We start from the raw sequence: 25,831 nt of genomic DNA, 5'->3' as shown, positions 1-25,831 counted from the left end.
ACTGAAATTCAAACAAATATTATATATTGTCAAACATTCACTGACAAACAATACAGGATGCATTGAGCAGCATTAGGATGTTTACTGCATCTAATCTTACGAAAAAATTCACATTCACAAATACAAAGAAAAAATTAAAAACATGCTGAAAGAGGAATTAGAAAAAGACACAGCTGATGGGTCAGACACCATAACAGAGCCACAACAGTTCTGTGAGGAAACACCTGCTTTCATTGTTGTAGGGCACAGAAAGGAGTCTTCAGCCCACCATGTTCATGCTGACTATTTGCCTGCAGTAGTTCCATTGCTTTTTTAAGCCTTGCCTGTTTAAGTTTTTAGCTAATTGCCTGTTGAATGTAGTGATAATATCGGGCTTCAGCAACTCCTCTGGCAACAAGTCCCAAATATCAACCATTTTCTCCCGATTCCATTTAAAAATTTCTTTGAAAACGTAAATCTGTGGCCCTTTGTCTTTGATACCACTACTATGGAAAAATAGATTTCGACCATCTTTTCCGTCTACACTTCTCATAATTTTAAATTCCTCTATCAAGTTATCCCTCAGCCTGCTTTGCACCAGTGAAACCAATCTCAGCTAATAAAAATCCTCCAATTCAAGCAATATCCTGATGAATGTCTTCTGCAGCCTTTCCTTCCTATAGGGCGGCAAATGAAACTGCACACAATATTCCAAATAGCAACACTCACAACACGCTGGAGGAACTCAGCAGGTCGGGCAGCATCTGCAGATTATTTTGTGTTTACCATTCCAAATGGCATCTAGCCATGCAGCTTGTAACATGTGTGGACCGGTCGGACCACACCCCAGAGTTCTGAAAGAGCGACCTGAAGAGATTGTGGAGGTATTAGGATTGACCTTTCAAAAACCACTAGATCCTGGAACGGTTCCAGACAACAAGCAAATTGCAAATGTCACTCCATTCTTAAAGGGAGGGAGGAGGAAGAAGAGAAATTATAGGCCAGTTAGCCTGACTTAAGTGGTTGGAAAGATTTTGCAGTACATTATTAAGGATGAAGTTTTGGGGTACTTTGAGGCACATGATAAATTAGGCCAAAGTCAGCGTGGTTTTCTTAAGGGGAAATCTTGCCGAGCATACCTATTGGAATTCTTTGAGGAAATAACAGGCAGGATAGACAAATGGAGAGTCAATGGATGTTGTTTGCTTGGATTTTCAGAAGACCTTTGACCAAGATTTCACCTTTTAGGCTGCTTAACAAGATAAGAGAGCATGGTATTACAGGAAAGAAACTGACACGGATAAAAGATTGTCTGACTTGCAGGAGACAAAGAGTGGGGGAAAAAGGGGGCCTTTTCTGGTTGTTCTGTTGGTGACTAGTGGTGTTCCACAGGTGTCTGTGCTGGGAGTACTTCTTTTCACGTCATACATCAATGATTTGGAATGACAGAATCGATGTCTTTGTGGCCAAGTTTGTGGATGATACAAAGATAGGTTGAAAGACAAGTAATGTTGAGGAACCAGGGAGTCCATAAAAGGACTTAGGCAGATTGGAAAAATGGGCAAAAAGTGGCAGATGGAATATAGTGTAGGGAAGTGTATGGTCATGGACTTTAGCAGAAAGGATAAAAACATAGACCATTTTCTAAATAGAGAGAAAATTCAAAAATCTGAGGTGCAAAGGGACTTGGGAGACCTTGTGCATGATTCCCTAAAGGTTAATTTGCAGGTTGAGTTAGCGGTAAGGAAGCATTCATTTTAAAAGGATAAGAATTTAAGAGCAAGGATGTCATGCTGAGGCTTTATAAGGCATTGGTCAGACTTCACTTGAAGTATTGTGTGCAGTTTTGGGCTGTTTATCTCAGAAAAAAAATATGCTGGCATTAGAGGAGGTTCACAAGAATGATCTCAGTAACAAAAGTGTTAACATATGAGGAGTGTTTGATGACTCTGGGCCTGTACTTGCTGGAATTTAGAAGAATAAGAGGGTATCTTATTGAATATTGAAAAGCCTAAGCAGAGTGGATGTGGAGAGGGTGTTTCCTATATTGGGTGAGTCTAGGATCAGAGGGCACAGCCTCAAAATAGAGGGACGTTCATTAAAACAGAAATGAGGGCAATTTTATTTTTTAGCCAGAGGGTAGTGAATCTGTGGAATTCATTGCCAGATGGCTGTGGAGGCCAAGTCATTAAGTATATTTAATGTGGAGGTTGATAGGTTTTTGATTAGTCAGAGCGTCAAAGGTTACAGGGCGAAGGCCAGACAAAGTAACAAGTCAGCCATGATGAAACGGCAGAGCAGACTCGATAGGCTGAATGGCCTAATTCTGCTCCTATGTTTGATTTTTATATTGTGGCGCAACCAATGAAGGCAAGCATGTCATAAGCTCTCTTCACCCTATTGACCGATGTTCCCATTTTCAAATAAATGGCTCCAAAACAAAACTCTTGACTATTCAAATAAGACATATGGAAATTAGGTTGGGCTACGCTGGGGAGGAGCAACTAACATTACCTAAAGGTTTTTAGCCCAAGAGCACAGCCTTGTGGCTCATACAAGTAAATTTCAGCACAAAGAAGGCTGACTAAAAAGAATATTGCTGATACATTCTCAGGGAGATACGAGAAAGCAGGTATTTGATCTGAGGATATGCCAACCATAATTAACTTATTTTTATGCTAACCCTTGTTCTCTTCCCTTTCTTATTAATTCTGCTCTTTCTTCCAAACCTACGCTCATCAACTCAAGGCAACTTATAGCAGCCCAACCATCTTCCATGCCTTTGGGGTATGGAAGAAAACAACAGAATTGGATAAATGTGGGGAGAACCTGTAAATTCCACACTGACAGGACTGAAGCAGGCTCAAGTACCGACAGGTACTGGCTCTCCTTGTTGTGCCATTTTGCTTCTGACATTCAGAAATAAAACTAGGATCACCAAGAGGGCTTCAACCAACGTCGTCAGCGTAGACGGCTGACAACACTGATATTTGCTTGCTCATCTTTAGGTTCACTGAGAAAATCTATGAGGATGCTCATGAAACACTGATAGTGATTTAATACACAGAGAGTGTTGCTGTATCACTCTGAGAATGTACGAGCCAATTAAGAATCAGATCTTTTAAGTATATTTTCCTCCGCTAATAGGTATGAGCAAAGCAGTCAATTTTCAATGGTCATTCCACAAGTCATTATTAATTTTCATCTCTAAATGCTCTGAATTAAAATTCTTCAAACACCAGTGTGGATTATTACTAGCAGTCTGTTATCTCTGAATTGGTTGATTGATTGATTATATCTGTCTATTTTTCCACTTGTTGATTTCTTACTGGTTCACAGGCACTGACCCAAGTTCCTTATCTCCCTGCCTTTGTAAACCTAACACACCATGGGAGTACTCTCACCACCTGGAATGCAGCATTTCAGGAAGGTGACTCACCACCTATTCAGCATACGGGGATGGGCAGCATATACAGGACTTGCTTTATCACCCATATATCATGAATGAGAATGTAAGCCAAAGAAGGAATCACTCCTGGTATTTAATACCACTGGGGCAGATAATTTGAGAGTATATTTATAGAATTATAGAAAGTTACTGCACAGAAAGCCCACTGTGCTCCTCACATACCTGAGAAGAATTCATGCAGTGCAGAATGATAAGACACAAGTATCTCTGCTGTCACATCAAGTAGGTTTCAACACTAACTCCGGTGCTAAATGAACACCGATACAATCATGCCACAAACCCATATCCTTCCCAAACTTGATTGATGGCATTAAGAGGCGGGAAGAGAGGATGGCGGCGCGACGCAGTGCCTGCAGCTCTCCGGTGAAATGATATCGTATTTGTAAGTAGGATGCCGTGCACAATTCTGATTTGATGGAGACAGGTGTGAGAAGGCACAGAGGAACATCTGGAGAAATTTCTGAAATGCCCAGTTCATTGCTGCTGCTACTGTGCGATCGAGAATCTCCGGAGGGAAGGCCCCAAAATCCCCGGCTTTGCCTGCTGCTGGTGGCCGAGGCTGGGGTCGAAGTGTTCGGATAGAGATGGTGCTCGGTACTCTGTGTCGGAGGGCTGATCAGAGCTCGAAGTTTTCGGACGATTCAGAGTCGGACTGTGGTGGGGCATGGCAGGGAGTTTTCTTCCTTCTCCCGTCTGCGTGAGATGTGGGACTTTCGAGAGACTTTGAACTTTTTTACAGTGCTCACAGCCTGTTCTTCATCAAGTTATGGTATTGTTGCACTGTTGTAACTATATGTTATAATTATGTGGTTCGTTAGTTTTTCAGTCTTGGTCTGTCCTGTGTTTCTGTGATATCACACCGGAGGAATATTGTATCATTTCTTAATGCGTGCATTACTAAATGACAATAAAAGAGGACTGCGTATCCTCATAATCTAATCTAACATTCTAGCTGACCAGGATTGTCAGTCACGAGAAGTACTTGTCTACAACAGCCAGAAGTTCTTGGGAAAGGACTCTAATCTGAAGTATTAACTGTTTCTCTCTCCACTAATGCTGAATGATTCCAGCATTTTCTGTTTTTATTTCAGATTTCCAGCATCAGATTTTTTTTATTTATTAAAATTCTCAGCACTATTCAGGTGAAATTTACTTAACTTTGGCCATGGTACAAAACTATGTAGGTAAGATGACAAGATTTAGGCTAAATGGATTACATTATTAAATGCTACTTTTTAAAGAAATAGCTTCAAATATGTACACAACACAAAACATCAGTGAAGGGACTGCAATGTGTTATTTAGTCTCAGAGAAACCCAAGTGAGGGAAATCCTGTTTTGAAGCTTCTACATTTACATTTTATTCTTGCAGTGATGCAGTCAGCTTCCCTGAAAGTACACAAGTTCCAGATCCTCCATCACATTAGCCTAAGCAAGTTTAAATCTGTGTTACCTTGTACTTCCTTCAGAGTGAGGTGCAGTAACCAAGGATGGGGTATGTGTTGCAGCAACCCCAGCGATGAAACAGATAACAAGTAGTAATGGTTTTCAGCACCTTCTCTATAAAAGTGGTTCCCAAGCCTCCGCATTACAAATCCACAGAGTTTTGTCGAAGAAAATGCATCCAAAGCAAGGTGTTGAGTTACTTGCACTTGACCTATCTTTCCATGAAGAATTGCTGAGGCACTTAAGAAATGCACCACTTGTCTCTTAGAAACAGCAGATAGATCCAAAGAGGCTCATTGAAGTGTCCTGTTTATATAATTTCAAATCGTGCAATCCATGTAAACAATGCGGTTTGAATCTCAAATCCCGTTCAAAACCCGGTAAACAAGGCTCGTATCTCAAATCCTGTTCCAAACCCGGTAAACGAGGCTCGTATCTCAAATCCTGTTCCAAACCCGGTAAACGAGGCTCGTATCTCAAATCCTGTTCCAAACCCGGTAAACGAGGCTCGTATCTCAAATCCTGTTCCAAACCCGGTAAACGAGGCTCGTATCTCAAATCTCACTCCAAACCAGCCAAACGAGACTTACAACTCAAATCCCGTTCCAAACCAGCTGAACAATGAAGCTTGTATCTCAAATCCCATTCCAAATCAGCTAAATGAGACTTACAACTCAAATCCCATTCCAAATCAGCTGAACAATGAAGCTTATATCTCAAATCCCATTCCAAATCAGCTAAACGAGACTTACAACTCAAATCCCATTCCAAAGCAGCTGAACAATGAAGCTTGTATCTCAAATCCTATTCCAAACCAGCTAAATAATGGAACTTGCATCTCAGCTCCCATTATAAGCTCTCAGCCCATGTTCCTACCTTTGTTAGGAGTTGCAACTCAACATGAAGGGAAGTCTGCCAGAATCTATGAACAAGATCTCTGCTTGCAAGCTCTCACAGAGATACAGAAGGCTGAAGGCAAGATGTAGGATAAAGACTGAAGTCAGTACACGAAGCAGGATAATGACCTGACTATATGAAAACTGCAAGTGTCAGATAAGCTGTTTTGCTATAAATGGATGAATATAAACTTCTCTTGTCGAGAGCCACAGCTTGCTGGATCTGAAGGAAGATGAAGGAACCACAGTCAAATAACCTGCTCTTGGCAGAAAGCAAGAGACCAAATAGACGTCCTACTGTCACACAACTCAGATAATCAATGGTCCTGAAGGGACCTCCCTTCATGGCTGAGGAATCTTATTGGTCCACCTCCCACCTCCAAATATTGACCAATTTTAATTTATTTTGAAATACAACGCTTTTGCAACAATTTAAACATATTATGATGGTGGCATCATGGCCTGATATGGAAACGCCAATACCCAAGAACAGAAAAGGCTACAGAAAGCCCAGTCCATCATGGGCTAAGCTGTTCCCCAACACTGCACATATCTATATGGAGCACTGAATAAGAAAACAGCGTTTATTATCAAAGACCCACGCTACCCAGGCCGTGCTCCCATCCTGTTAGTACCATCAGGCAGGAGATACAACAAGTCCCACACCAATAGGTTTAGGAACAGTTATTATGCTACAACCATCAGTTTTCTGACCTGGTGTGGACAACTTCATTCACCACTACTCTGACCTATTTCTAACTCATGTTCCTAGTATCATTTTTATTTGTACAGCTAGTCTTTGTCTGTACATTGATTTTTGTCAGTCTTTGTTTATGTATACCTTTTCATAAAATTTTATTGTATTTCTTTTTTTTATACAAATGCCTGCAGGAAAATGAACCTCATAAAATTTGAATTTTGATAATAAATTTACTTTGAACTTATTTATAAATACTCCTGAGATGAGCTGTTCTGCTTTGAAAATTGCTACTGTACCTGAAAGAGGTGCACTGTAACATCTTCAAAAGCAGATGAATTGCTTTTAAGCGTTGATGCCCCATCTGTTGACAAGCCACACCCACTTGCCACTCCCATATTTCAGCCAGTTGAAGGTGTGGAAGAATCCTCTCCTCCAGCAGCATTTGTTTGAGAATCTCAAATCCTGGGGGGTGGAGAGAGGTGTCAGAAGTTCCAAACAGGCAACCAAAATAACAAAATTTGCATTTCAGAAATTCAAATGTTCACCTGCAGTATGCATTCAACATACAGGAACCTGTGTACTGTGTTGTATGTACAAAGTTAAGGGAGGGAGGTTTAGGGGAGACATCAGGGGTAAGTTTGTTACACAGGGGGTTGTGGGTGCCTGGACTGACTTGCCAGGGATGGTGGTGGAGGCTAAAACATTAAGGGTATTTAAGAGCCTCTTGGACAGGCACATGGATGAAAGAAAAATAGAGGGCTACAGGGTAGTGTGGGTTTAGTACTTTTTTTAAAGGAATATACGCGTCGACACAACATCGAGGGCAGAAGGAGCTGTACCGTGCTGTAGTATTCTAGCATCTAGTGTTGCAGGAGAGTACTTAGGTTTTTTAAAAGTCTTGGACAATAAGCCAAAATCATATGGTCTGGCTTTTATATAAACAATAGCTAACTTTATCCATATGTTCCAATTATTGGAGTAATCAGCACATAAGAACTGGTAAACATTAACTTCCTTTTAATTAAAAAAACTAGACTGACAAGATATCAGTAGATACAGTTGTAGTGCAGGTTCTATCCTAGTGTAGTTCTTCTCTCTTCGGCTGTCCATCGATTTTCAATGTTGACTGAGGCCTGGGCAAGGTTGTATGGAAGACCGGCAGTTGCCCATGCTGCAAGTCTCCCCTCTCCACGACACCAATGTTGTCCAAGGGAAGGGCATTAGGACCCATACAGCTTGGCACCGGTGTCGTCGCAGAGCAATGTGCGGTTAAGTGCCTCACTCAAGGACACAATGCGCTGTCTCAGCTCAGGCTCGACTAGTGACCTTCAGATCATTAGACCGACGCCTTAACCACTTGGCCATGTGCCAACACAGTGTAGTTCTAGTGCAGGTACTGAAATATGTAGTTCTATTGTGTAGTTCTAGTGCAGGTACTGAAAAGTATAGTTTTATTGTGTAGTTCTAGTGCAGGTACTGAAATGTGTAGTTTTATTGTGTAGTTCTAGTGCAGGTACTGAAAAGTGTAGTTTTATTGTGTAGTTCTAATGCAGGTACTGAAACTGTAGTTTTATTGTATAATTCTAGTGCAGGTACTGAAATTGTAGTTTTATTGTATAATTCTAGTGCAGGTACTGAAATTGTAGTTTTATTGTGTAGTTCTAGTGCAGGTACTGAAAAGTGTAGTTTTATTGTGTAGTTCTAGTGCAGGTACTGAAAAGTGTAGTTTTATTGTATAATTCTAGTGCAGGTACTGAAATTGTAGTTTTATTGTATAATTCTAGTGCAGGTACTGAAATTGTAGTTTTATTGTGTAGTTCTAGTGCAGGTACTGAAAAGTGTAGTTTTATTGTGTAGTTCTAGTGCAGGTACTGAAAATTGTAGTTTTATTGTATAATTCTAGTGCAGGTACTGAAAAGTGTAGTTTTATTGTATAATTCTAGTGCAGGTACTGAAATTGTAGTTTTATTGTGTAGTTCTAGTGCAGGTACTGAAAAGTGTAGTTTTATTGTGTAATTTTAGAGCAGGTACTGAAATGTGTGGTTCTATTGTGCAGTTCTAGTGCAGGTGCTGAAATTGTAGTTTTATTGTATAATTCTAGTGCAGGTACTGAAATGTGTGGTTCTATTGTGCAGTTCTAGTGCAGGTACTGAAATGTGTGGTTCTATTGTGCAGTTCTAGTGCAGGTACTGAAATGTGTGGTTCTATTGTATAATTCTAGTGCAGGTACTGAAATGTGTGGTTCTATTGTGTAGTTCTAGTGCAGGTACTGAAATGTGTGGTTCTATTGTATAATTCTAGTGCAGGTACTGAAATGTGTGGTTCTATTGTGCAGTTCTAGTGCAGGTACTGAAATGTGTGGTTCTATTGTGTAGTTCTAGTGCAGGTACTGAAATGTGTGGTTCTATTGTGCAGTTCTAGTGCAGGTACTGAAATGTGTGGTTCTATTGTGCAGTTCTAGTGCAGGTACTGAAATGTGTGGTTCTATTGTGCAGTTCTAGTGCAGGTACTGAAATGTGTGGTTCTATTGTGCAGTTCTAGTGCAGGTACTGAAATGTGTGGTTCTATTGTGCAGTTCTAGTGCAGGTACTGAAATGTGTGGTTCTATTGTGCAGTTCTAGTGCAGGTACTGAAATGTGTGGTTCTATTGTGTAGTCTGTTGACCTTTGGAAGGCACACAACTACTTCTAACTGTCACAAGGAAAATGTCACTTAAAGTGAATGAGACAGGAAGATGCAGAGGAGTGCGAATACCAGCAGATCAAAAAAAGAGATGTGTGAAAGGAGACAATAAAATACTGAAGGGAAGTAAAGCAAAATAGATGAGGAGTTAACTTACTCCACCATCTCCACCCGCCTCCCATCCATCCCACCTTTGTGACTCACCAGTCAGGAATCGCCCACGGTGGCCTCCTGTCACTGTGAATTTAAAACCCCAGTCACTGGCGTCTAGGTCAGATGTAAACCTGTAATACACTGTATCAAACCTGTAATACAGTGTATCACCTAGAAGGAATATGGATAGGAAAATGATTACAAAATATGAACTATTGTTGCAGAAAGGAAAAATGTATTAATAAATAGTTCCAGGTCATTCAGCCAGTTGAATCTGTGCTGACTCAGAGCAATCCCCATAATGTCACACCCAGCAACACACTTCTCTCTGATATGCTCCTGAACTTCCCCCCATCTAGGGTCAATTGGTCATAGCTAACTAGTCACAGGAAGAAATACCAAGTGTCCATTGGAACTGTGAGGTAGCACGATTACCTGCTGCCCGCCGCATCTTTCTTGTAGATACAATTTAGCTCGGAGCTAGATTGAGATGCATATTTAGCAAAAGAGGCTAGTTTCAAAAAAACAGCTGTTTTTTTTACTTGTAGAACAAAATATAACTACAATTTAATTATATTACTGGATGTGCAATCAAAAGAATGAGGTTAATAATTCCCAGTTTAACAATTCCCACTAAGCCAGTGATGATCTGGCCTGAATCCACAATTTGATTGACAGCTTTTGCATTCAGAAATACTCTAGAGGATATTGTGGTGTTTTTTTTTACAAAACAGCCCAAGCACTGAGAATGTGCTTTAAAAAAAATAGCTTGCTGTTGTTTTGCTGATGATACAACCATTGTTGGTAGAATCTCAGATGGTGACAAGAGGGCGTACAGGAGGGAGATATGCCAACTAGTGGAATGGTGTCGCAGCAACAACCTGGCACTCAACGTCAGTAAGATGAAAGAGCTGATTGTGGTCTTCGGGAAGGGTAAGACGAAGGAACACATACCAATCCTCAGAGGGATCAGAAGTGGAGAGAGTGAGCAACTTCAAGTTCCTGGGCGTCAAGATTTCTGAGGATCTAATGTGGTCCCAACATATTGATGTAATCATAAAGAAGGCAAGACAGTGGCTATACTTTATTAGGAGTTTGAAGAGATTTAGCACGTCAACAAATACACTCAAAAGCTTCTATAGTTGTACCGCAGAAAGCATTCTGACAGGCTGCATCACTGTCTGGTATGGAGGGGCTACTGCACAGGACCGAAAGAAGCTGCAGAGGGTTGTAAATCTAGTCAGCTCCATCTTGGGCACTAGCCTACAAAGTACCCAGGACATCTTTAGGGAGTTGTGTCTCAGAAAGGCAGCATCCATTTCTCGGGACCTCCAGCACCCAGGGCATGCCCTTTTCTCACTGTTACCATCAGGTAGGAGATACAGAAGCCTGAAGGCACACACTCAGTGATTCAGGAACGGCTTCTTCCCCTCTGCCATCCAATTCCTAAATGGACATTGAAGCTTTGGACACTACCTCACATTTTTTAAAAAATATACAGTATTTCCATTTTTGTACATTTTTTATTCAATATACATAACTGATTTAATTGCTTATTTATGTTTTATTTTTATTATTATTTTTTCTCTTTCTGCTAGATTATGTATTGCATTGAACTGTTGCTGCTAAGTTAACAAATTTCACGTCACATGCCGGTGATAATAAACCTGATTCCAATTCTCTTTTTAAAGGAGGCAATGGTAATTTGCAGTAGTGTCACTTAGCGAAGAGCCATGAGTGAGTGGAGAAGTTATTTATTCTGATGTGCAGGACAACAAGCCATAATATGAAAATGGTACTGACAGGAATACTCAGAGAGCCAGCACAGATTTCATGATGCAAATGGCCCCCTTTTCTTTCATAAGAAAAAATAATATGAATATATTTCCTCTGCTGCCTCTTTCCAAAGTCAATTTCTTTTCCCTGTTCTGCTCTCCCTCAGAGTGAAGCCTTCAGAGATGTCACTATGAACACCCTCACCCTTAATACGACATAGCTGGCTGGGAGAAGTGCACACGACTAGTTTAGGAGTGTTCAGCCATTGCATTTAGTTCAATGATTTAACTCAACAAAGTATACATCTGCCAAGGAAAACACTGGTAAAATAGCTCACAATTTAAATTCTAATTCGAATTCCAACATTAATCCTTCAGTCCATCACATCTATTTCCCACTCCTCTGCTCTCACTCCTCCTCCTGGACATAACAAGAACAAAGTTTCCTTGGTCTTCAGCTCTCCATATTTAACAGATTATCCTTCATAATTTCCACTAGCACCCACAAAATTACACCACATTCGCTTCCCCTTCGCTTCCAGCATTTCAAATTCCTTTCACAACTCCCTGGTCTGCTTTTCTGGCCCAGCCAACCACTGCCTCCCTGATGAACATTCCATGCAATCACAGGATATGCCACACATCTTTTCAGCTCTTCCCTTCACATCTCCCAGGGATCCAAACAGTCTTTCCAGATGAAGCAGTGATTCATTTCAACTTCTTCCAATCTTGTGTCAGTTTGGCCTCCTCTTCAATGGTGCAGTTAAACGTAGATCAGATAACCACATCGCAGGGAGCCTGCACAGCCTGCAAGGGAGGCCCCAAGCCTCCACTGCCTTCCTCTGGAATTCACCATGCCACTCCCACATGACCTTTCTGACGACAGCCTCCTGAACCATTACATTGGTACAACACCTCATCTTTGCACACGTTGTGGCCTTAAGACTTGATATCACATTCCCCAACTTTAGGTAACTCACTCATTTGTCTGACTCCATTTCTAGCAGACATCATATTTGCTCAATTTTTTTTCTTTCTGGCCTGCTCTGTGTACACATTACACTTAATCTCATGTTAACTGCCATTTAATTGTCATCCAGTCTCAACCTTTGTTCTATTCATCACTCCCCTCCCCATTATCTTTGCCTCCTCAAATTAACTTTCCTCTCTTTTTGAATTCTGGTAAGGGTCCTACACCAGGAACAATAACAATTTCTCTTTCTATAGTTGTAGCCTGACCAGCTGAGTGTTTCTGGTATTTTCTGTTTTTATCTCAGATTTCCAGTATCTGCAGATTCTTTCATCTCCATTTACTGATGGACCTTCAGCTGACCTTTCAATAGGCAACTTAACTCATTCTATACCTCAACCATTTGGGTCTGGAGCTGTTAAGAGATTTAACATATGTAAATTCAAGTTGTTCTTCTAGCCTTTCAAAACTCCAAATACTGTAAATTATTTTGAAGGAGTACTACACATGCAAATAGTTCCAATTGCTGTGGCAACCTTTGGATAATTCACAAAAATACATTATTTATCGAGACACAGCACGGATTAGGCCCCCCTGATCCTTTGAGCCTGCAGCCCAGCAAGCCCTGATCTAACCCCAGCTTAATTACGGAACAATTTACAGTGACCAATTAACCTAATAACTGGCACCTCTTTGCAGTAACTGCTACCTTCATGGGAAGGACGTACACACTTCATACAGACGATGCTTGGGTTTAACTCCAAACTCTGACCCCCTCAGCTATAAAAGTGTCGTGCTAACCGCTCCACTACTGTGGCACCCATTTCTCTCTGCCGAAATTCTCCCGTCTGCTCTGATACCAGAGACACAGCTCTGTAAATGGCCAGTGTCAATGAGATTTTACACCTCTGTCAGGATTAATACATGGAAGCTGCAAATCAAAGATGACAGAGTTTTCTCAGTTTGTGCAAAGATTAAAAGAAATGGTAAGCTGTAAAACATTCATCCTAGCAATCTCACAGAATAATTATGTAAAAATTAATCACTGCCTGTAAAATTATTTCGCCCAAAGTTGTTGATTGCAAACAAAATATTACTTTCGGATCAGGATGCTATCTTTTTGATCATAATGATGAAAAGCACTGGCCTGGCTGTCAGAAATATCCAGCTGGCATATTCAGTTACAAAATAGCACTGCGTTCTGCACTTGACAAGGGCACACAGACTTCAAAAAGTGAACAACAGACAGAATGAAATTTCTACCTGGAATATCAAAGTCAATCCACTTATGTGATGGTCCACTGAATACGTGTCGATCTTGTTTGTAGTCACTACTGCTGGACATCAGTAGCTCATCACATCCATCTTCAGACACACAATGAGAATCAAATTTCACCGACAGGTAAATTGCACCTGGAATGTGAACTTTGTCCTGGAGTTTAAGAAAAATTTATTATTGGGTGCTATGTTATAACTACCACAGTACCTCAGAAATACAAGAAAAACACTTTACAATGGTTTACACGTCATTTTCAATTTATATCAAAGCAAAATGTAAATGAAAGTTTGGACTGGATGTTTTATGAATACTGCTCGAACAACTACTTACTGGTTGGGTGCACATTGTTTTATTCCTCATGAATAGGTTCATGTGTCTCTTTACGTTCTGATGAGATCCTTGCCATTTCTAAACCTGTCCGTTAATGTGATACACTCTGAGCACAATGTTTTGTTCCCTATTCTTTGGAGCTTAGAAGAATGAAGTTTGAGCATACAGAAAAGCATAGGATCCTAAGGGAGTATGACAGGGTGGACATCAAGAGTCTCAGCTGAGGGAACAGAATTTCAACGTAATGGGCTGGCCACTTAAATCCAAAGCACACACGACTCTTGTGTTATAGCAGTTCAAGTAACAGAAATCTGACCACAGGGAATTCATCCAGAGAGAGCTCAGAAGATTTGAACAAGCAAATGAGGCCCATTGGGACATTCACGAGGTTTGGGATCAGTAGAGCCTTTGGCTGGTATATTTTGAGCGCGAGTTCTGAAAAAGTGAGAGAAACACGTGAGGACATTCAGCGGGTTTGAGATCGGCTACATTTCTTTCTTATTGTGCAATTAGAGCAGTGGGAATGCCAGGCAGGATAGTGGAATGTCGGAGGACAGTGAGGCCTCTAGTATCCCTCACGATGACATCTGAGAGAAGTGTATCCAGCTGCAGCTTCTGGAAACTGGATGAACGGCGCATCATTTGGGAAACACAGAAAACCTACAGCAGGCTGAGGCGTTAATTGAAAGGTGACACAGGGAGGTAATTACACCTCAGGTGTATAATGCATGAGAGGGACAAGAGCTAAGCAGCCAGTGCAGAGTATCTCGGTGGCTGTTCCCCTCAATAACAAGTAGACCAGCTTGGACTCAGTCGGGGTGGCTGTGAGATCATCGAGCAGAGGAAAGCCAAAGTGGTCAGGTCTCTGGCATTGAGTTGGCTCTATGGCTCAGACGGAAAGGTTGTGATCTCACAGTTGCTACCTGTGCCATGTGCTGAGGCCAGAAGTAGGAAGATAATAACACATGGATAAGGAAGTGCAGAAGTGAGGGCGTCAAGAGTTTTGGATCACTGGGACCGTTCCAGGGACATTTTGCACCTGAAGTGGAGGGGGACGAATATCCTCATGGGAAGGTTGCTGCTCTGAGGGGGGTTTCAACTAGAGTCGTAGCAGGATGGGAACCAGAGTGCCAGGGAGTGGAGTTGTTGTGGGGGAAAATCTTGTTCAGCTTACATACAAAGACAGAATTTGAAAGGTTGATCATCGTGTGATTCATGTTCTGAATTGTATCTATTTCAATACAAGGAGCATTGTCGGTAAGCCAGTGAGTTAGAGCATGGATCAACACATGGAATTATGACATTGCAGCCATCAGTGAAACTTGATTGCAGGAAGGGCAGGACTGGCAGCTCAATGTTCCAGGCTTCTGTTGATTTAGACTTGATAGAGCAAGATGGATTAAAGGGGGAGAGATGGTGATTCGAGCCAGGAAAAATGTTGCAGTAGTGCTCAGACAGGATAGACTGGAGGGCTCACAAAGCGGGTGGAACTGTAAATAAGAAAGGGATCATCATGTTAATGGGGATTATATTATAGACCAGCCAACAGTCAATGGGATTTAGAGGAGCAGATTTGTAGAGAGATTGCAGACTATTGCAAGAAAAATAAGGTTGTGATAGAAGGTAATTTTACCTCTCCATTGGTTCAGGGTGAAAGGTGAAAGGTGAAATGTTTAAAGGGATCGTGAGGGGGAACTTTGTCCACTCAGAGTGTGGAATGAATGAGCTGCTAGTGGAAGCAGTGCATGCTGATTCAATTTCAGCATTAAAGAGAATTTTGGGTTGGTACATGGTTGGGAGAGGTATGGAAGGTTGTGGTCCAGGTGCAGGTTGATGGGACTGGGGAAGCAATAGTTTGGCATGGCCTAGATGGGCCAAAGGGCCTGCTTCTGTGCTGTAGTGATCTGAGATAAAGAATAAGAATCCATGTGTTAATTTTTTTTTTTTAACAACTCACGTGGCTTGACTCAAGTGCAGACTATGGAAACCTGCAATACTTCTGAAATGCAACCCACTCCCATCCTCCCTGTAATGTGGAGATCACCCATGTTTAGAAATTTCTACTTGCATGGACAGTGGAATGCTCTGTCCTAGAGAGTTGTACAGACAAGCTCGTTAGAAATATCTGAAATGGAGGTAGGCAAGTTTTTGAAACATTGTGGAACTGAAGGCCATGGAGAAGTGACATGGAAGAGGCACTGAGGTTTTGAGTATATCAGCCATGATCATATTGAACTGTGGGGAAGGACTGATGGGTCAGGTTACTAATGTGGCTCTTATTTTCTTGTGTTCTTAACTTTGTAACAAACATGGATGTATTCCATTCAAATCCCTCATCTAGTTACTAATGGCAGAGCCAATTATGACACTGCTAGTTCAATCTTATCATTCCAAAAATAATCCATTACTTTTGTTCTCAGTTTTCCACTATTTCTTAGCCCTTATAGATACGTATATTACCCAAATTCATCAGCCATCGTCTTATTCAAAGTGCTTTAAAACTGAAATATTTGTCTACCTTATTAGTTACATCCTTTAATAGATTTTTCAAACGTAATTTAATCAGGGTATGCTGAAGGATCATAGTCTTATACTTAACCACAACCCTCCTAAAATTAGAATCTCTCCCAATTACAGTAAATTCATTCATCCCCAGAAAATTCTTTACTGTAAGGTTACAAATTAACCTTTCTTCATTACATAAAAAGCTTGAACTAGTTCTAGTCTCAAATCCAACTCTGTTGCCAGGCTCATCAGTTCTTTAATATATTCTTCTATTTGACACATTTGACTACACTCTACACAATCACCCTCTATTTAATATATTTTCTAGGCAAACCAAGTTCCCATAGTCCCTGCATATTGCTTATCACACATTCCTCGAAATTTTCTATCCATAGTCATAGTCATACTTTACTTATCCCGGGGGAAATTGGTTTTCATTACAGTTGCACCATAAATAATTAAATAGTAATATGTAAATTATGCCAGGAAATAAGTCCAGGACCAACCTATTGGCTCAGGGTGTCTGACCCTCCAAGGGAGGAGTTGTAAAGTTTGATAGCCACAGGCAGGAATGACTTCCTATGATGCTCTGTGTTGCATCTCGGTGGAATGAGTCTCTGGCTGAATGTACTCCTGTGCCCAACCAGTACATTATGTAGTGGATGGGAGACATTGACCAAGATGGCATGTAACTTGGACAGCATCCTCTTTTCAGACACCACTGTCAGAGAGTCCAGTTCCATTGCCACAACGTCACTGGCCTTACGAATGAGTTTGTTGATTCTGTTGGTGTCAAGCCTATGATCAAAGAAGGGTGTGGTGGGAAGGGAAGGGAAGTGGGTAAGGTTTTGTGCTGTCCATGCTTTCTTAGGTTTATCCAAATTGACTGTATTTGCAGAATGTCTGAGCTACGATCCTTTCAATGGTGTTTCTCAGGACTCCATCAAAGCTTATGAAATACAAGTAGAGCAGACCCTTTGGAGGCTCCTCATGCCTTCTGTACCATTCAGGAATCCTGTGGCTGATTTTTTTTAAAATCTCTCCCTCCTTTCCTAAACAATGGAGTTACAATAGTGACTCAGGAATGATGAAAGAATCTGAAACTTGAATGATGAGAAACAGTGCATCTTCTCTCCTACAGCCACCAGCTGAACCTTTGGATGTGGGTCATCAGGCTTCTAACTGTCTTCAGTTCCATTAATTTTCCCTAGCTCCTTATTCACTCTAAACCCACTTGATCCCACTATTTCTGGGAAGTTTTGCTATCTTCTTTCATGAAGACAGACACAGTAGTTTTGTTTTGTTTGCCAGCTAATTCCTTACTCTGCAATATAATTTCTCTGTCCCAATCTGTAAGTGACCCACCTTAACTTGTGCTAATCTTTTCATTTCTATGTATCTGTGGAATCTGTTTTTTTTTATGATTCTTCCTATTATACAAGATTACTCCCATATTCTACTTTTCTTTCCCCATCAATACTTTTGCTGAATTCCCAATTCTTGGGCTGCCTGACAGCATTTTAAGTTTCCTTCGATCTAATGCTATCTTTTTAACCATTGTTGGTTTTACACCTTGAAGGAATGCAGATTTGTCAGAAACTATTGACTGATTCTTTTCTCTTAACTATGTATATTATTTAAAAAACAAATACCCTTGAATATGACATTAATAGGCCATATAGCAATACCTTTGGCCCATGGTATTGTGCTGAGCTTTTAACCTACTCGAAGATCAATCTAACCCTTCCCTCCTACAAGAGGAGAGGCATAGATCAAGTGGATAGCACGGACTTCATCTCGGGGCAGAAATGGCCAATACAAAGGGGCATAATTTCAAGTTGATTTCAGGAAATTATAGGGCTGATGTCAGAGGCAAGTTCACACAGGGAGTGGGGAGTGCATTCAATGCCCTGCCAGTGTGGCGGTCGAGGCAGATACATTAGAGGCATTTGAGAAACTCTTAGATAGGGATATGGATGATAGAAAAATGGCGGGGTTAGATTGATCCTGGTAGGTTAAAAGTTAAGCAGAACATCATGGGCCTAAGGCCTGCACTGTGCCCTAGGGTTTTATGATCGACATACCTCAGCACCTTGTGCTGACTTTCATCGCTGCTATTCACTGAATGTGATATTAACAGACAAAGGTGGCTGTGGCAGACATCAGACAAAAACTTCAGCAAAAGCAGGCGAGTATTTCTAATAACCTGGGGTTCGTACAGATTTACCAGTGGGGGGGTGCGGTGTTTCCGACACTAGAACACTGGTAACACTTCAAATTAACTCACAGGTTGCCAGGCCACTCAGGATATTGCAGGGATATGAAACGGGTGGGCTTTGTTGCCTACTAACTCAAAGTAACAATGGCCTTGGTCTGAAACTGGTTTCACATCACAGTGAGTTTGTTTACGGTGGGCCTGGTAACAGATTCAAACCGTACCATAATAGTACCAGCAATACCTCAATCGTTGTATTACTGTCATAGGGGTGCTTGGACTCTCTGATCTGGATATCCATTCCCGGCTCCTCCATAAACTGACAGGCAGTCACCGCTAAAGATCCCAGGATGTTCTTACTGCAACCAAGCAACACTCTCTGCAGAATCTGACAAAAACAGTGGAGGAAAGAAAACAATAAACATGAGTTTAGAGTCCACAACTTCTGAATCCACACTGCCACAGCCTCGCTTTCCTGGTGTCCAGTCCAACAGATCAGCTTGAACCTCCAGGGCTTTCCCAAGCCTCGGGCCTGTCTGCTGAGCTTGCCATGGATTCGACTGGCACCACCTGAAAGATAGGGAGGCCAGTTGGCTCCTGGGAGCAAGTTATTCACTTCAGTTTGTGGCAAAGATTTCAACCGTTTTAAACATTTTAAAAACTTTAATGTAGCTTAAACATTTTTTTTGTTTTGTTTAAACAGCTCTAGTGTTAATATTCACTGATGTCAAAGGCATTCACAAGCATTCAGAGGCAGCTTTGCCAAGCAACGAGCTTGGGGGACCTGATGTCTTGTTGAGTGAGTGAAGAGGCAGCCCCCCCCTACATCAGGCTACACTGGGCCGTTCCTTAGTGGTGAGAGACAAGTGTCACCCCATCAAAGCAGACTTTGCTATCAGGACTTGGGAGCAATATAGAGGTGCAGTTAAAAAAAAACCCAATGTACTCCAGAAAATACAAGTATTTCCAGTGTGTGCAGTGAAAAGCATTAAACCACACTGTTCAGGGCTCAGCAGATGGCCTGTGATCTTGGTGCAGCACTCTTTCGGAAGGGTGGGGGCAGGGGTTAAAACATCGTTTAATTTTCCCTCTGACATGAACAAACATTTTGTACATGGTGACACAACTGGAGTGGGAGAAGGGATCTCAGTTATAAGTCTTCTCCAGCAGGATATTTGTTCATCTCTGGGCTGCAGGAGGACAGGCAGAGGGGGGAAAATCAGATAGGAGGGGAGGAAGGGGCAGTCAGTAACGATATGGAGGATTAGAGGAAGTGAAGAAAATGGAAAAGAAGGGAGGGCAATTAATAGAAAAATAGGGGGGAATAGAAGACAAAAATGAGAAAGACATTAAGAAAGGTAAACATTAAACATTAGTTCAATATTGGGTGCTTGAAGCCTGTCTCTCGTTCATCCTGATCTCCCGAACCTGCAGTGTTCCGGTATCTCTCCGTTCCCGTAATATTCAGGGACCTGTTCTCATCGGCCTTCAATGGATTCAATGACTGATTTTCTGTACAGAATGCCAAAGATCGACCACCATCCAAGTGGTGAATCTTATCCTCATCTGAGTCTGAAACATCAGCTTCTTACTCCAAGGCCAACTACTGGTTCTGGACTCCTTAGTCAGGTGAATTATTCTCTCTGCACCACGCTTGCAAAAATTTTGGAAGTTTTAATAAGATCACCTTCATTCTTCTAAACTAAAGAATTCAGACCTGATTCCATTATACAATTGCCTATGAACCCAGTTTAGTGACTTTTTGCTGCAATTACTGATCACAATGTTGTTTGTGGAAGTCCATGCCCCATCCTTCATGAATAACAAGGACTTGATGCATCTACTCTCCCTCCTGCCTGTGAACCCTTCCATTACTTCATAGGCCCTGAAGGGATGGATAGCTAGGCCTGCTTTACTTAGTAGTGCTTTGAAAAGTTTGCAAGCCTGAGCATTCTTCACCAACCTTTTCCCACAAAGGCTTCTCCTCCAGCTGCATTAGCAGATCGAGTATGTAGGCCATGTGAGACGGGCAGTTGAGTCCCAGCATCTCCTCTGTGATTGGTACTCCACTTGGCCAGTTGGCCAATAGAGAAGCGAGCACATGCCTGGCATACAGAATGGAGATGGCTTCGTTGATTTTGTACAGGTAGTCGCGCACTGCCCTCTTGCCACGCAAGTCCAGCTCCTTATGCAGCAGCATGGAGCTTTTAGTGCGTCGTTGTTTAGCGTAGCTGCGCTGTAGATCACTTTCTGTATTGGTTATGAGCTTCTGTGAGACAGGATTGCTCTCTTCCACTGCTTTCTCATAATGCAAAGGCTTGGACTAGGTTTTAAAGAAAGAAAACAGGTTAAATTCACTATGCATATATAATTAGAAATAGAATTTGAAGCTAAGGTTGGCCACATACCATCTCCTCACATTTAACCTTTAAAGAATTAACATTAAAATGCAACTAAGTTTTCAGTTTATCAATGAAATAAAATAAACCAAGATCAAATTTTCTCCGATGCCTGCATGATAAATTAGGAGACCTCTGAACAGCACACAACATAATAGGAGTTGACCACTCGGCCCTTCAAACCTGGCCCACCTCTCGATGTGATCATGGCTGATCTGCCAAAGCTTCATCTTCTCATCTGTGCCAGTTTCCCTTGGTCTTTCAAAAATGTACCGACTTCCTCCTTAAGAACACCGCCTCCATTTCTAAACTTTAGCGATTCACTACTTTCTCAGAACAATATCTCTACACGGCCTTCCTTTTGACAATGTTGCCTCCTATAAGATTCTCAACACCTGTGCTCCCTCGGGAACAGACACAATGGGACAGCACGGTAAAATTACAGAACAGGCAACCCGGGCTGAATCCCCACCACCGCCTGGTACGCAGTCACGTTCTCCCAGTGACTGCGTGGGTTTCTCCAGCAGCTCCGGTTTCCTCCTACAGTCCAAAGACGTACCGGCTGGTGGGTTACTTACTCATTGCAAATCGTCCCGTGATTAGGCTAGGATTAAAACCAGGGGATTACTGGGTGGCGCACCTCAAAGGGCCAGAAGGGCCTACTCCATACTGTATCTCAATAAATAAATACCTTTCACTGAGACCACCCAACATTCTTCATTTTAGGATTGTCTCCAGCATCTGTTCTGAAATAAGGGGATCAAAACTGCGCCCGGTAAAAGATTCATTCACCAGACTAAGCAAAGCCAGCCTTCACGGCTCTGTCGGAGCTGCCCTCAGCTGGCGATGCAGAGGCATCCTTGAACTGCAGCAGTCCTAGTCATTCTCAGAGTGCTTGGAGGTTCGAAAACAACCAAGTGCTTTCTCAGACAATTTAGAACAGTTAAATGTCAAACACATTTTTGTAGGACCTGTCACATGTCAAGTAACTTTAATCAAACTGCCTACAAAGACTCGAATGGGATGAAAGAGAGATTGTTAATAGAGTGTGGTAATTTCATGATTATTACCAATAGTTATAAAAAGAATCACTAACAATTAATTCAAATACATCTACTAGGATTTAAATAATATCAGATTATCATACAATTTTAAGGATATTTTGTCATTTATTCATATGCACACATTTAATTTGAGTTTGCAATTAGTGAAGTCAGCCCAGGAAGATTTTGAATGATGAAACAAAATGCTGTTGCAAAAAAGTTGTCAGGGTGGGATTTGAAATGATGCCTCTTCATATTACCACAGACCCTTGGAAAACAAATTCAAGATCACTGATTGGATCACAGTTAGATTTTGCACAGCTTTAAAAGGCATGTCAAAGTTTTGCAGGGTGCAGAGGAGAGGAGAATCCCATCGTATTCCTAAACATGATGCAAGGTTCAGAGATTTGCTCTGTAAGCCTGTTCCTTAAAGCACCGTCTCAAGCCAGCAGGACCACTTACGGTCCATATTTCATTCCAGGAGTCCAGTAAGAGGGAAGGCTTTTGAAGAGAAAACAAATTCAGTTTTGCCTAATCTGTCTATATGCAAATCTGGATCAGACAAATTCCTGTCATATGCCACAAAGTTAAGGCTAAGCCAAAAAGGTCAATGTATTTACAGCATGTTGGCACAGGCTTGTTTGCAAAATTTTCTCTCCTTTAACCTACATTGTGTTCAGAGTTGCATATAAACAGAATGCAAAAAAGAAAACGAAAAGGAAGGTGTCAGGATTTGTTTTACAGAAAGCTACATGTAAGCCCATTTTGCTTCACTTAAAAATGTAATTAAATTTATATGCATGCGCTAGTTGAAGTGCCTTTGATGTCTTCATTGTGGAAATGTCTGTCCACTTACCAGCGTGCAGGCCTTTCCCATGATCTTGTGCTGTGGAAAGGGGTGATTTTGGTGAGTTCAAGGCTTCTGTCGCAACTTTAACACAGAATTACTACAAGTTGTTATTAATTTGTTTGGTTACTTGAAATGAAAGCAGAAAATGCTGGAAATGCTTTACCAACCCTCCAACAATGAATTGGAAACTAAGAACTGGTTTATTTGTAGAGCCTTCATTCATCCAAACGGCATCTTCCACAGGACAATTTTATTGCATCATGAGATATTTTTGCGCGCGCACACACACACACACACGCGCGTGCACACACACAGTGGAGTTCTGTTTAGCATACTCCAAATGTTTCTCAAAAGATACATTATTTCTGATTGTATTTGAGGGAACACAATGATGGAAGTGTGACACGAGTCAACTTTATGGAAGATGCTCCAAACAGCCGGATGGGAGAATCTTCAGCAAATCGAATAAGGTTGTACAAGGAGGATTATCAACTTCAAAAGGGTACAAGGGATGTGTGGCAAATGCTGCTCACGTTTTATGTGTTTCTTGTCATTCTTTAGCATGAAGGTGACTCTGCAAATTAGATTGTTTCTTCTGGTAAACAATGTTAGCACCACCATGTGACAAGTCAGGTCCATGAGAAGTACTCTGAAAAAACATGTTGTACACGTTCTGGACTAACATGGCAACGGACACCAGTTTCAAGGGTGCCGTGTAGGTAACTGCAAAATTATTGACTTGTATAGTGAATGTTAGGGCCTTACGAAGTATTTTGGGAGAGAGGGACTTAGGAATGCAAGTGCATAGTTTGTTGAAAGTAGCATCACAAGCAGATAGGGTGGAGAAGGTGCTTAGCACACTGGCTTTCAACAAACAAGGCAATAAGTACAGTAGTTGGTAAATCATATTGCAGTCACACAAGATGGTGGTGAGACACACTTGGAGTACTGTATATAGTTATGGCCATCTTGCTTCAGGAAAGATGTTATTAAACTAGAAAAAATGCGGAAAAGATTTACCAGGACTTGGGGCCTGAGTTACAAAGACTGGGACTTCATTCCCTATAACACAGGAGATTGATGGGTGACCAGATTATGTATATAGTTATGGCCATCCTGTTTCAGGGAAGATGTGCAGAAGATTTACCAGGACTTGGGGCCTGAGTTACAAGGAGATGTTGTGTAGACTGGGACTTCATTCCCTATAACACAGGAGATTGATGGGTGACCAGATTATGTATATAGTTATGGCCATCCTGTTTCAGGGAAGATGTGCAGAAGATTTACCAGGACTTGGGGCCTGAGTTACAAGGAGATGTTGTGTAGACTGGGACTTCATTCCCTATAACACAGGAGATTGATGGGTGACCAGATTATGAGGGGCACAGACAGGATGAAAGCATATTATCCTCCCCCACAACCCACCCAAGAAGGAGTTGATAAGAACAAGAGGAAATACAGTACAATGCAAAATTCTGAGGCACCCTAGATCTTTTTTCACATGGTTTCAGATGGTATGGCCTCCGTAGAACACTGTTCTCCACAGAAGCAAGCCAAACAGCCAAAGTCTGCAGAAGAACTGTGGCAAGTTCTGCAAGATGCTTGGAACAACCTATCAGCCAATTGTCTTATAAAACTGCATGACATTGTAAGATTTGAATCAGATGATGCTATTTTAAAGGCACACCAAATACTGATTTGATTTAATTTTTTACTGGTAATTTTTTTGATGTTGAGAAACTCCTCATTTCATTATTTTTGAAAGCTTCTTTGCTTTACAGAATTGTTTTACATGTGCCTAAGACTCTTGCACAATACTGTAGGTTTCAAGATCAAAGGAAAGAGATTTAAAAGAGATATCAAAGGCAGCTTCCTTACATAAAGGGTGGAATGTATTTGAAATGAGCTGCCAGAAATAGCTGGCATGGTAACAACATTTAAAAGCCATCTAGATAAGTCCATGGGGAGGAGAAATTTAGAGGGATATGGGCCAGACGCAGGCAGATAGGATGAGTTTGCTGGACAACATAGTTGGCATGGACAAGCTCAGCTGAAGAGCCTATTTCTGTGCTGTAAGATCTCATGACTCTGATTAATAGATTCAGTTTTTTTGAGCACATCAGTAGTTAGAACTGCATGTTACATTAACTTACCTGAGAAATGGCCTAATTATATAACTATGTTTCTGTTCTAGCTTTTTGACAGAGTGTTTTAGTTACTCCCACACAATTTGTGTAAACCTCTCTTTTTCCAAGTATAAATAAATTTGTTTTTGTCAAGGAATGAGGTGAACAATGCTTGGCACAGTTACCCTGACCAATTAACTTTGCCATTCGAACTCTCCTGCATTCAGAGACAAGAGCCGTCATGCAAGCAGATCAAGCAAACGGTAAAGTCTGACAGAAAGGACTTGAGAAGATCGGTAAGTGTTCCCATTTATTCAACATGTGGCTGATTAAGAAGAAATAACATAATGTAGAGAATGTGAACCTAGGGCTGAAAAGATAAGCCCCGACAGATGCATTCAAAAGGTAAAAGGTGCAATAAAAGAAAGCTTGGGAAAAACAACAAAGGCTCTGCCAGCATCAGAAAGACAGTAAAGAGACCAAAGATGAAAAGTAGATCAGAATCTGAATGAAAGGCATGAGTTTGAGGTGTTTAAAAGCCTCACGCAATAAAGGCCCTTAGACAGGAGTTGGGATATGATGTACTGGAGCCGAGTGGAGATGGCGGATGGGAGGCAGAGGAGTGCTGGTCAGAAAATGGGTGGCAGCATCTTGGAGACTGCGGTCTATGTAACGCGAGACTCAAGCAGCGAGGCACAGGGGGTCATATCAAAAAATAATAAAGTAATGCTTCTCGCATTTCAGCAGCTGTGAATGCATGGCCAGTACAGGAGTATCCAGATGTTACAGAAGTGCGAACTTGGTGATGGGCAAGATACAGGATTTCACGTTCAGCTTAGGATTCAATAGTTGCTAATATCCTTTAACATTCTGGACTCCAGAGCAGCAAGTATCCAATGCAGGGCTGGAAGTGCAATGTTTCCAGTTGTGTGGCATGCTGTGTGGTAGCTCCTGCTACTCTATAGAATATTTTACACATCCAGCCCCTTGACTAGTCTTGCCAACAGTATGAATA

General features: G+C 41.4%; 1 protein-coding gene across 3 annotated transcripts in view; it reads right to left on the bottom strand.

Annotated features, from left to right (window-relative positions):
• zzef1 (zinc finger, ZZ-type with EF hand domain 1) overlaps positions 1-25,831 on the bottom strand; it is a 261,590-nt gene that overhangs the window by 59,872 nt on the left and 175,887 nt on the right. For 2 of the 3 annotated variants that reach the window (XM_072243417.1, XM_072243418.1), the window contains exons 49-54: positions 22,697-22,726; positions 20,362-20,721; positions 18,643-18,786; positions 13,333-13,501; positions 9,376-9,495; positions 6,786-6,951 (exon numbers count right to left, since the gene is read on the bottom strand). In XM_072243417.1, the coding sequence (XP_072099518.1) occupies positions 6,786-6,951; positions 9,376-9,495; positions 13,333-13,501; positions 18,643-18,786; positions 20,362-20,721; positions 22,697-22,726 (989 nt within the window). The remainder of the gene's footprint in view (positions 1-6,785; positions 6,952-9,375; positions 9,496-13,332; positions 13,502-18,642; positions 18,787-20,361; positions 20,722-22,696; positions 22,727-25,831) is intronic. The other variant, XM_072243419.1, reaches the window with a different exon arrangement.

The sequence above is a fragment of the Mobula birostris genome, chromosome 25, assembly GCF_030028105.1.
Source record: "Mobula birostris isolate sMobBir1 chromosome 25, sMobBir1.hap1, whole genome shotgun sequence".
Taxonomy (NCBI): domain Eukaryota; kingdom Metazoa; phylum Chordata; class Chondrichthyes; order Myliobatiformes; family Myliobatidae; genus Mobula; species Mobula birostris.
Note: the sequence above shows the minus strand (reverse complement) of the source record. Positions and strands in the feature narration are given on the sequence as shown.